The sequence below is a fragment of the Cheilinus undulatus genome, linkage group 14 (assembly GCF_018320785.1).
Source record: "Cheilinus undulatus linkage group 14, ASM1832078v1, whole genome shotgun sequence".
Lineage (NCBI taxonomy): Eukaryota > Metazoa > Chordata > Actinopteri > Labriformes > Labridae > Cheilinus > Cheilinus undulatus.
This window is the reverse complement of record NC_054878.1, coordinates 4,912,770-4,929,084: the sequence shown is the minus strand read 5'-3', so window position 1 is coordinate 4,929,084 and position 16,315 is coordinate 4,912,770. Positions and strand designations below refer to the sequence as shown.

The following is a 16,315-nucleotide window of genomic DNA, read 5'->3' as shown; positions in this document are numbered from 1 at the left end:
CTGTCATTGTAAATAAGTGCCACACCTTCTTGATTGGCAGTTTTCATCTGAGAGAAGCTGAGGCCATGCAAGATCTTTAACAAAAACAAAAACGGTGCTGCTTTTTTCATGTTCTGAAGCAGAGGCAAAAAGATAACATCTGTGTAAAGGGGAAATCTACACTGACTGCACACAAGGTGCATGCAAACTGCTCAGCCAAGCAAAGAGAGCCCTGTCACATTTGCATACACGTAAATGAGGGCAAAGCTGGTACAACACTGCTCCTGTTGTATGCAAATAAGCCTCACTGGCCAACACTCACTACAACAGGCAGACGACATTACAGAGTGAGAAATTAAACAACTAAAATTATTTTAATTACCTGTAAAAGAGAGCAAAAAACACTGTAGCATCTTCATAAACAGCTGTGGTTTTTGTAATGCATTGGAACAGATTCTTTTGTGGCTATAGAGCAAAAATGAGCTAATAGCATATGCAAGTCTGTATGCTATTGGTGCTGGCGCAATGACTCTTAGTGGACCTGCTCTCTGAGTGCTTAAAATGCTTGACTACATTGGTTTCATATAGAAAATGAGCACTGCCAGTGCTAAAACAACTGCTGTGACATGGGTCCTTTTACACCCTTCTTGCTACCTCCTCTGCCTCCTTTCTGCTGCGGACCAAAGTAATATGGCGTGCCTTTAAGCGAGCAGGGGCAGATCCAGACTTTTTAACTGGGGTGTGCATCTAGGGCTGTCACTTTTGCAGTGGTTACATGAGGTCTGTCTGCACACATGCACAGGATAATCATTCATTTAGCCTCTCTACTAGGGCTGAACGATTTGCAAAAATATTCTAATTGTCATTTTTTCCCCAATGTTGCGATTGCGATTTAATATGCAATTATTTTTAGGTTCCTCATCTTATATATTTTTTAATGAACACAAGCAAGAACTCATTCTAAATTATAATGTACACAATACAAGTTATAATATACTGGGGAACTGCTTTAAAACAAATATCTAATTGTGAATATTTTGGCACTATTGAAAATGTGATATCAATTGCTATATTGAAGAGGATAATCATATTTATGTCAATCGCATTTTAAATAAGAAAAACATATACATTTAGTAATGCAGGTATTTTCATTCGAAAAAATGTGAAGGTTTGCATTATATGTATAAAATCTCTGCTGCAAAAAAACTTTAAAATAAAATATTGCAACTTCTGTGGTTTATAAACTGCAGCAGGCCAAATTGCGATTTAACCTAATTTGTGATTAATTGCCCAGCCCTAATCCCTACTTTTAATATAAAAGTGACCAAAATATTTTTAATTTTTAAGAGTAAATGCACTTTAAAAACAGCAGGAAAACCGAGGGAAATTACTAGAATGTCAGTGAATGAACAGAAGGTCACAATGGACCCAAACTTTGGGTCCAACCATTCTCCAAGCATCATTTTCTGAGACCTTCAGTCCTTCTGCTTGTGAAATAAAAGCTTTGGAGAGCAAAGACTGAGTGAAAAGCTGTAATCCACTTCAGCCACGTTGCACTTCCCAGGCAGAACTAATGTTCTTTGAGCGTAATCGAATTGTTAGGGAAATAAGGCAGCAGTGTTCGGGGCTGAGGCCTGCATGACGTTCAGACATGGTGGACTCTGAAGAGCCTGGGACCAAACGTGGCATGAATGGATGGATTCAGTGACTTGGTGATCGTTGTATTCACGGTATGAAGGGTAGTAAGTTAGCTTTTTTGTTAGTGGAGCCTGCAGAATCTCCTTTTCTGTACATGTGACTTCAACCTGCAGACAGCTATCCTTAAAATATCACAACTCTGGATAAAACTCCATTAAGATCTGTGTTTTAGGGCTTTTTAGATTGATTTTTGGGCTTTCTAAAGACTTTATTCGAGAGACAAGGCAGTGGATAGTGTGGTAAAATCAGGGAGAGAGTATGTAGAAAAGGAGGCTAGGGTCAAAGTGGGGCCTCCTGCTTTGAAGACTGCAGAAACGTACACAGGGGAGCACAGCTGTACCAGAGGGCCGACCAGCCCCCCCCCAACTGTGTATGTTTGTAAAGTTATGGTTCAGTAGGAATACCTTTGCTGGCCTATTAAAGACCAATCTTTGGAGGCCTGGTTGAAGTAACTTTACAGTCAATGCCTGTCTGGTCACTTTGACCCTGATCTTCTCTCTGGGACTGGCAGACCACAGCAGTGGGCGACTCAGCTCACATCTGAACGTTTCATTTCCTTTCATCTGAAGGGGGGGGGGCATGTTCAGCAAACAGCTGCTAAACATATTTCCTGGACCACAGGCCTATCGGACCACAATGCACCTTCAACAGAGCTCTGCCTACAGAGAAAAATGAGAAGACTCCAGAGATCTGAGGGGGAGGATTAGCTTTAAGACCAACATGGAGCACACATGGGGGCGGAGAGGGAAATCAGGTACCATCTGTGGAGTCTGCAGAGCTTTCTAGTTTCTCTGGACAGAGAATACACACAATAACGAGAAATCTTATGGGAAAATTACCTCCAGGTAAACCTGGGCTTTTGATACACAATGTAGTGGCTGCGTCTTAAATCCTGTGATAAATGTGCCATCAGTTTGTTGACTTCTACATCTGGATGTCACATCACTTCAAAGACACCAGATCACAATGACAAAAACAGTCTTTTTACTAGAGCGGGGGCTGACAAACATTTTAGCCTGTGACCCTTAAAATAACAAAGCAGGAGACCAGGGACCCCCTCAGTCCCTGGAGGTGGTTAAAGCATTAAAAGTTGTGCACAGCTGCAAACCCTCACTTAGCTCTCTGTCAGCTCTGACTGTAACATTAGGAGGACTTACTGAATCTCATACCACACAGGTGATGTCTGGGACACTTTTTTGTACATTAATCCCTGAATAAATCTCACAGAAAGACTATGGTTTCATTTAAAATTGAGCAAATTTGAGAAAAATATTGTTTACAATAATAGGTAAAATATACCCTTTAAAGTAGTTCTCAAAAAGTGCCACTGATCGGCTGGAAATAAGGTACGTGTATTTGTGCCGTACCGATTCAGTACCGGACGGATACATGTGGAACAAAGTTCATACATGGATGGAAAACCAAAGAACAACTCACTGTCACACTGTCCTGGCAACCACACAACCACAGCAAACGCCAGCAACAGCCTGAATATTCCCAGATAAAAGTGTCCAGTTTAGGAACACTTTGTTTCCAAGTAAAATACAACAGTGGACAAAGACAACAACAGTAGCGCTGACATTATTCAGCAGCTGTGTCGCTGAGGAGGAACGATAAAAAGTCTCACCAGCCGGTTATGAATGTCCCATAACTTAAGACCTTTCTATTATAACAATGGTGCTCTGGTTTTGTGAATCAAATTAATTCTAAATCCGGTACCTACAACTGTCAGCCTCTGAGGAGGGGGAGAGAGGACTCATGTCTGCAGCTGCATCATAGGTAAAGTTATCCTCAGATTTCACACGGCTCCAACCTCTTTATCCACCTAGATGGGCTGTGAAAAGTTCTCCCAAACTTTGCAGTAGGTTCCATTGGTTAAAAAAGTAATCCAGGGCTGAAGGCCGTGATGAAATCAGCAGGATAGACACTACTTAGCATACTTAACAAGTTAACTTAGGCCTTGTCCACACGGAGACGAAAACTATATATTGCCATTTCGTTTTGGAAAGGTTTTCTGTAAAGACGGAGTCGTTTCAGCATCCACTGAAACAACTGAAAACGCTGTATTACATATGCCAAGCCTGTAAGTGGCGCTGTAACGCTGCCACAGAAATGCACCAAAGTAGAAGAAGAATTTCACAGAAAACTAAAACAAACTTTCTTTTACTTGCCCTTCCGGTTGTTCACGTTGGATTTAAGAATATACGGTTTACGCGTTCTGCCGTGGTGGTAAAGGAGCATCAGATTTTGCTGTAAAAGCCATAACAAGCTCAGTAGCTTCTGCAGCACGAACACAACCCTGCAGTCAGCCATTATTGTTTTGGCCGGACCCACGCAGACGCCTTAAGAGAGCTACGCTCTGTGTGACGTAATCGTTTCAAGAAAGATGCGGATAGGCGTCCATACGGAGACGAAACGGCAGTTGTATACAGATTTATGCACTCAGGGACCCGGTTTCAAAAGGTATCGTTTACAGTCACCCGAAACGCTGTTTCCGTGTGGATGAAACGCCGATCCAACAAAAAACCTTTGCTTATACACCTGAATTCGTTTCCGTGTGGACGGCCCCTTAGGTTGTGTGATGATGCATTCAAGTTGGCCGGGAAATTTTAGTGTTTAAAGAATTGGTATAAATATGTCAATATATCAATTAAAATAACCTAGTGATTTAAAATGTATTTATTTATTAATATTTCTATTAATTGAAGACCTTTTGGAAGGAGATTGCAACATTATTAATAATTTAAATGTAATTTATTCAGCTGATTTATTTTAATACAATTTAATAGAAACACACACCAAAAAATCTGTTATTTATTCGCTTTAATTACTGTACCAAAAATGTACCGAACCATGACCTCAGAACCGAGGTACCGAACCTAAATTATTCCGTACCATTACACCCCTACTTACTACTATAATTGCCGGCGTAGATGTGTGTCTGTTTCCATTTGCATGCCGCACCGTTGCTCCAGTTGTCCCTGATACATTTCAGAAGGCTTCTTTGGAGTACTGTTTCAAAACTGGTGCCATAAAATTCATAAATACGTACAGATTTTCAATAAAATCAAAAATTGTTGCACCTTTTGCTTCACTTTGCCCCCCTTCCCATCCCCTGTCTCCAGTTACATCACTTTCCCTGTGAAAAAGTCTTATCTCTCAAACAGAGGCAGACTTTACTGTTGGTCAAAGTAAGGTGATTGCATCTGGCCCTGTGGAGACATCATTTTCATAACCCTTCTGCACTGCCCATGTTTTGGGTGTTAGTTAAGAATTAAAGAGGTTAACACACTCATTAAAAGCATGAAATATTGAGTAAACTTTGTCACGTTACAGACTGTTAAAAATAGGAGAAGCTCAAGATTCCAAGTCCAGCAGTACCGGCTCACAGAAACAGACACTAGCTCTTTAGTGTGTGAAAAATATTAAAAATCGAACTCCTGGTGTGTGCTGCCTGCTTTCTCTGTCAAACAGTAATCCGAAAACCAGAACAAATCCTGGTAATCCTGCTATCAGATGAAGGCAAGATTACAACAAACAAAACTAGCAACTAATGTAGTCCCAAAAGCACGCTAACTCAAACGTTTATCAATAACAATGCCCTAAAAATGCTTTCAATCTCTTACTCAACATAGGGTGTGTTTTGCTTTGGTTTCTGATGTCTGACAGGGGCGGTATATTCAAGAAAGATCACCCTCTCCGTGTCTGGTAGATTCTAAAAAGCAAAACAAGCGCACCCGTGATCCTTTGGTCTGTTTTAGCTGAGTATTGTGTCAGTAAAGCAACCAAGGGCTTCACTGCCCATCAGCAGGTTTACTCTGCGTTATCTTTGCACACTTTAAGCTAGAAGCAAGCAACTGTATTTTTTTGGAGCCCCTCTTTCTATCTCTCTTCTTCTTTGATTGAGGTGACAGCATGTCTGAGAAGTGGAAGTGAAGCCACTGCCACCAAAACAACACTGACAGGTACGTCTGTGCGACTGTACCTGCAGCAGAAGCAGGGCTGCATCAATGCTTCACTCAGTCTGAACAACCTACTGAGAAGCATCAGAGTCAGAGGAGAGGAATTAGGACTGAGCAATACATTGAGTATACTCGATGTATCAAGGCTTTTTGCAATACAACACTGAGTATCAAGTATGTGGAAGTTTTGAGCCATCAGAGTGCATTTCTCACTGGAGTTTGGCTTCTGTCTTACAGTAGAGAGCTCACTCCCCCGCCAATCCAGAAAACTCTGCTCCACTCATGCTTATATCAGCAGAGGAGAGAGAAGCAGGGGAGACTGCAAAGGTGAGCTAGCAATGTTAAGAGATGGACAACAAGAAACAGCACTGGATCTGTCATCTGGCAGTGGTTCAAATTTAAACAAGAAGACATCAAACTAAACCTGGTAGTCTTTAAAATATAAGGTGCCCATTTTACAGCACAACACATTGCTGAAGACCACAGTGTCATTAAAAAAGCCAGGATTTGAAAAGCTCATGGAGACACTCGATCTAGAGCAATTCCTTGCAATTTTTCTTTTCTTTTTTAGAATTTACCACAACATAACACCTAAAACTTTGAGTTTTAAAAATCTAACTATCTGAAGATGAACAATGATAAAAACTTAATGAGCATCTTTAAGAGTCCTGCAATAATTAGTGGGGATGCTGAGTATCTACACTATTGATATTCGCGTCAGCCATTTTGCTTATTATTATTCTTCAGCGCCGGCTATCTTCTCCTTCATACTTTGTCATATCAACACCGTTTAAGCTTTAAAAAATTCAGTTTCTTCGTCATTCGAATGCTATGACTTTTCTCATTTCTAACTTTTATAATTTTTTTAAATATAGCTATTTTCATGCTGTTTTCAGCCATTGAATACGATTTTCAGCTACTTTTAGGCCAATATCAGCTATTTTTATGCTATTTTCAGCTATTTATAGGCTATTTTCAGCCTTTTTTAGGCTACTTTCAACTATTTTTATCCTTTTTTGAGCTATTGAATGCCATTTTCAGCAACTTTTATGCCATTTTATGCTATTTTCAGCTATTTTTGTGCTTTTGGCTATCTTCAGCAGTTCTTCCACAATTCAGCTCTCAGCATCCCCATGCAATCTCAGCTGAAACTGCAATTTTGATCTAGTTTCAGTTACAACTGTGGGCTTATTTGGTGCTATAGATATTTTTGCTTCAGCTGTGAGACCATCACTCAGTTCATTTTCAATGTCCAGCTATGATTTGATTTTGTATTGTAGACGCAACATCCTTTTGCAACATCCTCACACAGGTAGGATGTGGCAAAAGGAAAAAGTGTGGCAAAGGCTTTCGTGCCTAGCTACTACCACTCCTTTTCCCCTCCAATTCAAAATGCTGACAATGCCTTGGACTTGAACTGCAATAATAACGCTGGTGATGTCAGTAAACTACTACTTTTCTACAGGGCTGAAGTTATCAGCTGGTTGCGTCGCTTGGCCTTGCCAGATCCATTTTCCAAATGTGTCTTAATTCAGAACTATCAGAATATCCTTTAAAGCTGACACAGAAACAAACAACTGTTTAGAGATGCTATCCATTCACTGTGCTTATTTACATCAATGTAGTACTGCATTATGACAGCATGACAGTAGTCATTACAGTAGCTACAAGCAGCAGGCAGTTAGGATAAAGAATCTGGCAGAAGTTGTTAACAGTTCTGCTGCTAATGTTAAGCTGGCAAATGTTACTACTTCTGTACCTGTCATTCATATGCCAACATATCTAGGACCAGGTTTAGAGATACCTCTGGACTAAGCAGCCTCCTTCACACGGCCTCACATTTTTTGTCAAATTATTAGAGATAAAAAAGAAAACAGAAAATGTACCAACTAGGCTGAGCCGCCATCCTCTCCATGTAGTCCTTGGCGAGGTCGAGGGCCCCGGCCCTGTGCGGGTACAGCAGGCAGAACATGGAGAGCACCCCCAGGTTGTTTCCATACACCTCATTCCAGCGAGCGCTGTACTCCGCAGGGCTCCAGGGGGGCAGGTACTCCTCAGGGTGCTCCAGCATGGTCTCCCCAGCCTCCCGGATCCTCCTCGCCATGTCCCGATGAGTCCCCGTGGCAGCGTACTGCAGCTCCTCCACGTCCCCCCGACTGAAGTACAGCATGGGGTGACCATCGTAGTTTCCTCCCATGAAGGGGATTCCACCGCTGGGGTCCACCTCCGCCGCTGCAGCCGGGGCCAGCAGGGGCCACAGCAGACTTATGAAGAAGACTGTGGGGGCCCCGCGGGTGTGAGTTCTCATCGTCTCATCAGAGAGGGGACTGAGGCAGAGCCGAAGGAGCTCAGCTGAGAGGGAGAAAGGGGGAAGAGAGGGATTTGAGTGAGCCAGCCCGTATTCGACACAAAAGCTCTGCATTCCTTGAATAATTAGATCCAGCTGTAGTCTGATGATGCACGCTTTCCATACTGATGCAGGCCGCCACAGAGCTGCATGGACACTGATCTACTCTGCTGTCTGATTATGTACTAAGGCACTGTTGTAGACATGTTTAATATGATAATTTATCATCTGAACTCATATTACTACTGTAAACTCTGACTGCTGGGCGACGAGGATTCAAAATCAGTTCTCTTTATTTTTTAGCTGAATGGTGAAACATGGTATCTAGAAACTTATCATAAAGAAACAAGCACCAGAGTTTTAAACCTGAATATGATTCCAGCAAAATTAAGCCACACTGCCACCTGTTTGATGGCAAAAATAGACGTCCTTGAAATCCAATAATTGCCTTTTTTTGTATTATATGTTCAAAAATTGCAATGTCCAAATGGGGGAAAAAAATATAAGCAACTTTATATTGAGGGTGTCAAAGCTTCTTATATTCCCACGAGACTGAGAGAGCACTGTCTAAAACTTAAAATGACAAATTACATAAATAATGGGACTTCTGTTTTTTCTGTTGTTGTATAAAAACAGACATCAAAATCACTTGGAGCTGTTTCTTTAAGATTTGTACTTTGGCCCGTTTCCCGTATGGAGAGGCCCGATTGATGTATTCATAAACCTCTCATAGACGGTGTTTGGGAAAGGGCAGAGCCTCTGGAAAAAAACTTGGAGGCTGATTGGATGAAGGTTCTGTGTGTCACATCTTTACGGGCCAATAAGAGCAACAAAACGTGACATAGCCGCAACCGAGGAGTAAACTCCATAGAGAACTGTATAACGCGAACCATGACAACTGTAGACATGTCAGCACAGGACTTCTGTCATTTTTGAAAACAACTCAATGCTGTTCTTTGTTCTTCTTTTAACTAAGAAATGTCGTCAAGTTCTGATAGAACTGGAGCTTTAGCAGCATCCACGCTAATCTCTTCCTCCATAATTGCACTGGCCTCTTGTTGCTGCTTGCTTATGTCACAACTCTGCTGCACCCGAAAGTACTGCCCCTCGACACTATCTAACTGGGCCCAAACTGTTCAGATGGGAGCTTTGCCTGTAAGAAACACGGAAACAGGCAGATCCATCCAAGGTTAGAGATGACAGGACAGTGGATAAAGAAGGAAATTAAGGTAGCCGTTTTTACACAGAGATTCTGCAGTAAAGGTGAAAAGGAATGCCCGTCTCTGTTCCGCAACAAGCAATTCACACAAAGGTGTAACAGAGCCGTGCATGCCCGCGCTTACACACACCCCGGCGTCCCGCAATCAGATGGCCCCTGCCTGAGCTGCTGCTTTCAATGAAACTCGAAACCCTGGATTTCTCGGTTCAAACTTTGTATTTTCTAAATGAAACACGGGAAAAATAACATGAATTTTCATTTTGATTGATTAGATCCAATAGACTTTTTCTCCTCCATGTTTCCGAGTTTGAGGTCCGACTTTAAGCAGTGTCACAGCGCATGTATTTACGTCGGAGGTCAGAAACTTTAGAGTACCGAGCTCACTTGAACACATCATGGAACTTTTCAGATGCTGCTGTGAGCAGAGATGTGTCTGTTCTCTCCTCTCCTGTACAGAGTGTGATCAGCTCTCTAACCTCGTAGTCTCTCAAGTTAATCCACATTATTCTTTGTTTTATCCCCCTGTTGTTTTCTCCGATGAAATGCCGCTCGATTAAACCGCACTGGTTTTTAAATCTCCTGTTTATGGAGACAGCAGCGCACACTCACTGTACGCCGTGACGTCCTTGCGGAACGAAGGCATAACAGACACGGAAAAGAGAGGCAGTGTGACAGTAGCTGGTAATAGAGTTAGGAATGACATGTGGGAAAGGAGTCACAGGTTTTGACTTGAACCAGAGCTGCCTACTTGGAAGACCAGCTCCTGCATAAGAGGTGCGGCCTAACCGCAGGGACATCTGTGGCCCTTTAACATTATATTTTTATATAATTTGCCGTGCAGAGGACCCCCAGTATGGAAACCCTCCTTTCACACCCCTTGCAAAATTCCTTGAATTCTTCTTACATTATGATGGCAAATGTCAAGTTAATAAATGTTCAACGTCTTACAATGGTTCATTTACAAAACATATAATAATCTTGTTAGTCATTCATACATGTCTTGTATATCTATTTATCTATCTATCTATATTCGTCTTGCAAATAAATTAAATTGAATAACATTAAATCAGTAAAACCAGTTATTGTCCAGAGTTTATCTGTCACATCCCACTGTAAAGTGTTGCAGTAAAGCCAAACTTTATGCATGTTTTTACTGATTTGTTTTTGACGCCTGGGTTGTATCCTGTTGCTCTTTTGCAGGTGAGCTACATTCACTCTGGTCACCTGGTGGTCTTTTTTCTTTTCTGCACCAGTTAAGCTGAGTTTGTAGAGCCAGTGCTGACACTAGAGTCCTCGACTTGCTGGTCAAAAGTCAAAACGCCTCCCTCTGTTTTGGTGCATGCCTCTAATCTTTCTCTCTGTATTTCTGGCCTTACTTCAGCTATCCTTTCAAAATAAAGGTGACAAGGCCAAGTAAAAATAGAAAGAGGAAGGTAGCTAATTTTCAACTACTTTTTCAATGTTCATGCCACTCACAGCAGCTCCCTGTTTCTGATTGGCTACAGTGTTATGTGCTTTCATTTAATGGGACTGGTACAAGCCAAAGAACACAGACTGTAATAAGCAGTAATAAATAACATAAAATAGTTGTAATAAACTATGATCCCAGAGTGCTTTGCAAAAAGCATGGAAGAGGAAGGCAACTTTTAACAGCTTTTCTCCCTCGTTATGTAAAGTTAAACAATGAAACAAATACAGTGGTTGACTGTTCAGCAGAGGCACCTTATGGAGCACAGATTTTAAGGACAGAGTCTTCAATATATAAGAGAAAAACAGCAAGATAAAATCTCCAATAAATTATCTTGTAGTCCATAAACAAATTATTGCTAGTGGTTCTTTCTGTTAGCAGTCCTTAGCCGAACATTAGGCCGATCCACATTAATTTGAATGAAAAAGAATATTGTCTTACCCTGTATCTTATCAGAAATATAGAAGTTTATCATAAAACCTTGATGCATCTCCCATCTCCTCCTCTGCCCACTGAGTTACCCAGCCTCCTCTCCCTCGGTTTTATCCCTGGGCCGTTCATGTCAGACATGTCGGGCCACGCACACCCAGCTGGCCAGACAAGGCCTGGAGGTCATAAATGAGCCATTACTGCAGTAACATTACCCCGGTCTAGTGAAACCACCTCCAAACCAAAGTGCTGAGGCTCACAGAGAGACTGACTCCCGACATGAGAGTAAATTCCATGACCTGAGAGGAGCTTTTGGCAGAGGCGGCGTGGAAAAGCCTTTGCTTAGAGATTTAAACGGCGTCTAGACAAGAGGCCATTCTCTGAAGCCCTGAGCAGTAGCCATGTTTTCTGTTCTGTGTTTGATAAACTAGGACAGTGAAGTAAGTACTTTAAAATGCTGCTAAAGTCGGAATAAATGAAGACAAATGTTACCCTGACTTTTGACTTGCAGCCTGGATAAAACAACCAAGACAACAGAGAGCCAAGTTAGCACACTAAAGCTTTATCTGTGTCACAAGAAGATCTATTTAGGATGCATACAAGCCTGAATTAGACTGATCTCAAACATCTGGGTTACTTCACCATATTTAGTTGATATAGTTCGGTTTGCACTTGCAGTAAAGATGATGAAACCCAGTCTCATGTCAGGGTTGTGAAATAACTAGAATACAAGTCATCTATTACTAGAACCATATTTATAGAGGCCAATTTTAAGACTAACAAATTCCCATTATGTTCCACCTAGATTAACAATAAATGCAGAAAAACATGTGAAATTGTGAAAAATGTAATAATAAATACATCTTACATGCCTGTTAAACACGCGGTATGTAAATTCTGCTGACAGGGTGGCTTTCAATCAAAATAACAACCGCCAACCTCCTTTATTTACTTCTCGGTTTGACTTGAGAGCTCTGTTCATTCAAAACTTCACTTAATCAGGTGTTTTTACTAAAAAGTAGTGATACAGTGACAAACTGATGAGAAATGGTAACCAGTTTTCATGTCAAAAGGTCAAAATGCATCGACCTGGGGAGCCATGGTTCAGTAAAATTAACAAGAATCAGTCCATGCAACAACTTTGACGTCATAAATCGGCTTTTCTGCTTGTTATCACAGCTCCATCTCCATGCTCTGCTTCTTCAGTTTTTCAAGAGCTGCACTGAGCCAACTGAAACCAGACTGAGTCACTTTGGTTTTAATGAATGATGGATAAACTTTCCAAAAAGAGGGAGAAAAGCTGCTAAAAGTGGCCACCCAAGCTCCTTGCAAAGCATTCTGGAATCTCACACCTTAGCCAGGAAAGCAAGTTTCAGCAGCTTTCCTCCCTTGTTGTGTGAAATTCATCCATGAAACAAAAACATCTTACTAGTCTGTAAAAACACCTTACGGAGGGCAATAAGAAGAGGGTCAGGGTGTGTTTGGATGGAGCTAGAGTACAGGGGGCGCTGTGAGCCAAACGCCCCCTGAATAAACATGTGTAATGTAAAACAAGTGACAGCATAGTCACCCCCTTTAAAGTGACTGACCTAATTCAACAGAGGTACAGCCAACTGGTGCCAGTAGCCTCACTATTAGTGAAATGGGGATCACCTTAGTGCAGTGAAGGTGTCTCAAGTGACTGTAGTATAAAGACACCTGTGTCTGACAGGTCCAGTAACCGGTTCATCAGTATTCCTGGCTACCATTACACCATGAAGACAAAAGAACACTCAAAGCAACTTGGAGAAAAGGTTATTGAAAAGTTTCAGTCAGGGATGGATTAAAAAAATGTCCAAGGGGCAGAACATCCCCCAGAGTTCAGTTAAATCCATCATGAAGAAATGGAATGAATATGGCACATGTGAATCTGCCTAGATCAGGCCGTCCTCCTCACAAACTAAGTGGGCGTGCAAGAAAGAGACTAGTGAGAGAGGCCACCAAGACACCTATGACTACTCTGAGGCAGTTACAAGCTTCAGCAGCTGCATACAATAACTGTTGGCCGGGTTCTTCATCCAGTCGAAGTTTTATGGGAGAGTGGCAAAGAGAAAGCCACTGTTGAAGAAAACTCAATAAATCTGGACTAGAGTTCACCAGAAGGCACGTGGGAGACTCCATGGTCAAGTGGAAGAAAGTTCTTTGGTCTGATGAGACCACAGTGGTGCTTTTTGGCCATCAGACAAGACGCCAAACACTGCACATCACCACAAACACGCCATCCCCACTGTGAAGCACGGCGGTGGCAGCATCATGATGTGGGGATGCTTCTCGGCAGCCCCACGCCTTGTCAAGGTAGAGGTTAAAATGAAGAGGACGTTACTGGGCCCGGGAGAGGATTTATTTTCCAGTAAGACAATGACCTGAAGCACACAGAGAAAGCTGCACAGATAAAGTTTAAAGACAACAAGGCGAATGTTCTGGAGTGGCCAGATGTTAATCCAATAGAGAATTTGTGGCTGGACTTGAAAAGGGATGCACACCTTGTACAACGTGGCAGAGCTTGAACAGTTAAGCACAGAAGAATGGAGTAAAATTGCAGAGTCCAGATGTTTGAGCCTGATTACCTTTAGACCAGCGGTCATCAAGAGCATTTGCACAAGGGCCAGATTTAGTCTTGACAGAGTCTCTGGGGGCCGGACCTCTAAATAAAGACAAATTAAATCCATATTTGTTCTGATTAACATATTATTTTATGAATAAATGTATTTTCTGTCAAATCCCAGGACATTTTCAGGCATTACCAGAGAGATCTATCCCCATCTATAATGCCATATAAGGAGACAGGTATGCCCACACAACTGGCTGGGCTCCTGAAAATCCTGGACAATGGCCCCTCAACAATTATGATGTAGCAACAATATGAACTCATCTTTTACACTTTTCACTACTTCACTGCTTCATTCTGCCATTTTTGCCACACTTTGTGCCACTTTTACCTATTTTATAACTTTTTAACCCACTTTTCTGCCTTTTCACTGCTTTGCCATTGGCTATTTTTGCACCAGTTTGCCACTTTTAACCCATTTTTGATACCTTTTGCCCTTTTTGACCTCTTTAACTCAATTATTTGCCATTCTTTAACTCCTTTAAATCACTTTCATTGCCAGATTTATCCCTCTTTATCCTTTTTCCACTTTTTGTGTATTTTTGCCACTGTTCATTACTTTTTCACAATTTTTGCCACTTTTAACCCATTTTTTTTAATATACTTTTTGTCACTTTTTTTCTTTTATACTAATGGTCTGCCTCATTTTAACCTCTTTTCACCACTTCTCCTGTAAGTTTTGGTCCCTTTGTGCCACTCGACAACCCATTTGGATGCTTATCACCCAATCCCCAACCACTTCATGTAGCCATTTTTGCCAGTTTTAACACATTTTTTAAAAAAATATTTGCTTATAATGGCTGATAAGTGAATTTCTGTTATACCAGATCAAAAGTTGCCATTCTAAAACTGAATATGAATGTCTTATTTAACAGCTGCAGAAATTTAAAGCAAAAAGATAGTCTTCAAACCACAACATTTTCTTTTCCTGCTTTTCTTCATTTAATTATCTTCTGGGGGCCAGACAGGAAGCTTTGGGGGGCCTGATTTGGCCCCCGGGCCGCCAGTTGATGATCAGTGCTTTAGACATTTATAACATTAACATCGCCCCCTATGTGATTGAGACAGCAACTTCACTCAATGCATTTTATTTAACCTTTATTTAACCAGGAGAAAACCTCTCTGAGATTAAAAATCTCTTTTTTAAAAAACCTTCTGGCCCACACAGCAGCAGCGAACAGAGTGCATAAAGGTTTAGTGCCCAAAGGCATTCTGGGAAAACTGCAGATTAGTCATAACTCAAGTAATAACAAAAAAAAAAATACTTACATTGTTTGAGTACTGTTCACTTAAAACTAAAATGAGTTCTATCAGCTCATTAAAATAGAGTTGAAATCGCTGTTTTGGATTTTTAAGTAAACACAACTTTATTTTAGCCCCTTTTTACTAAATTTGTTTAAACCAAGTAAACTAAAGTAAATTGAGCCCTTTAGCTGTTATGGCTAAGAAGTACAAGTTACATGTTTATAATAAGTATTGAGAACAGGTTACAAAAAACTGAGTTAATTTAACTCAGTGTTTCTAAGTAAACTGGATGTTGTGTTTTACAGTGTACTTCAGCTGGAAATTGTAGTTTTGCCATGTTTTTTCAGTCTTATTAAGTGAGGAATTCTTGAAAAAGTTTAAAAAAAGGAAGTCAAACTAAATGCATCTGTTGTCACTGTAAAATAATGAGTAAAAACAAAGGAAACCTGGCTTTTCAGGCCCTTTTGCTGCTTATTTCCACGTTGGGAGTGCCCCATATGAAGTAGATGGTTGTGACTGATTAATATCTGTCAGTGCACATTTTCCACTGCTGTAGGAAGGTAAAAGGTAGGAGGTTGTCTTTTTATAACAACGAATTAAGAAGGATGAAGCCCTAAAGAGAGACGGGTCTTTTACTGTAAATGCCTGTAAATGGGAATAACGTTTAAAAACGATTTTTTTAAGTCATCCAAACTTATATCACTTCGTTTTAGTTACTTCTGAGGTTTCAGTCGTTTTCCTTCTTCTCCACCTTCCTATCAAAGCCCAGCGCAGTTTAACAGCGACACCAGTCATTATCGATGGTATTGATAATCCCAAATCTGCGCACAAAAGTCGCCTTGTTCCTGAAGTCGACCCCGAAAACTTGTTAAACAGAGGAGGGAAAAAAGCGTCAAGTTTACCTGTCAGAAGTTCTGCTCACAGATCCGGGTCCCCTTCGTCTCCTCGCTCATTTCTTCTCTTCACTGCAGATATCGATCCGGCTGATTATCGATCAGTTTGAGGAGTTCGTTTTAGGGGGAAAGGAGAGAGAGAGAGGAGGGAAAGAATGTGTGAGAGGAGGGAGGGAGCGTCACGGTGAGGAGGGGCAGAAAGGAGGAGGAAGAGGAGGAGGAGGAGGGGGCTTAAAGGAGAACTAATGAACCGAGAGTTAACCCTCCAAACGCTGATGATGCATCTAACGTCACACTTTAAGGTGAGGATTAATAACTGCGTCACAAACGAACTAAGACAGACACAATGCTTCAGAAAATTTATTATCCTGCATACAACACGTTTCCAAAAAAGCTGGGGCGCTGTTTGAAATATAAATAAAGAATGC

At 41.2% G+C, this 16,315-nt stretch overlaps 1 protein-coding gene across 2 annotated transcripts in view; it reads right to left on the bottom strand.

Moving 5' to 3' along the window:
* The window catches only part of dse (dermatan sulfate epimerase), a 54,231-nt gene extending 38,186 nt beyond the window's left edge, over positions 1–16,045 (bottom strand). Inside the window, exons 1-2 of one of the 2 annotated variants that reach the window (XM_041805109.1) lie at positions 15,897–16,045; positions 7,526–7,991 (exon numbers count right to left, since the gene is read on the bottom strand). In XM_041805109.1, the coding sequence (XP_041661043.1) occupies positions 7,526–7,947 (422 nt within the window). In that variant the 5' untranslated portion in view covers positions 7,948–7,991; positions 15,897–16,045. Of the gene's footprint in view, positions 1–7,525; positions 7,992–15,896 lie in introns of those variants that run through there. The other variant, XM_041805110.1, reaches the window with a different exon arrangement.
* Positions 16,046–16,315: the final 270 nt, after the last annotated feature.